This window comes from Cystoisospora suis, assembly GCF_002600585.1.
Source record: "Cystoisospora suis strain Wien I chromosome Unknown contig_4519, whole genome shotgun sequence".
Taxonomy (NCBI): Eukaryota; Apicomplexa; class Conoidasida; order Eucoccidiorida; family Sarcocystidae; genus Cystoisospora; species Cystoisospora suis.
Window position 1 is genome coordinate 906 of NW_027157311.1, and position 269 is coordinate 1174.

At 39.4% G+C, this 269-nt stretch overlaps 1 protein-coding gene across 1 annotated transcript; it reads left to right on the plus strand.

The window, feature by feature from the left end:
- Positions 1-21: 21 nt before the first annotated feature.
- On the plus strand, positions 22-269 carry CSUI_008194 (uncharacterized protein; the record flags this gene model as incomplete). The annotated part of the gene is made up of 1 exon (XM_068068330.1): positions 22-269. A coding segment is annotated over one exon (117 nt), but the record flags the coding sequence as incomplete, so codon positions are not given.

Sequence of the window (269 nt, forward strand, 5' to 3'; positions counted from 1 at the left end):
TCTTTCTTTCTTTCGTTTCTTCCCGTTGTTTTCGTTTTTCTTCTGTAGAAAAGGAAAGGTAGTCGTTTTTTCTTCTTCTTTTTGCTGTCAGAAAGAAGGTTGCGTTAAGACAGCAGAGAGGTCTCTTAGATCTGAGTAAAGAAGAGCCTTCCACTGGGGGGATCTGCGTTCTTCTCTTCATTACTTTTCCTATACAAAGATACATATCTCTTCGTACAAGGGGTGAAAGGAAAGGGAGAAGAGATATCTTTCTTTCTTTGTCTCTCTCT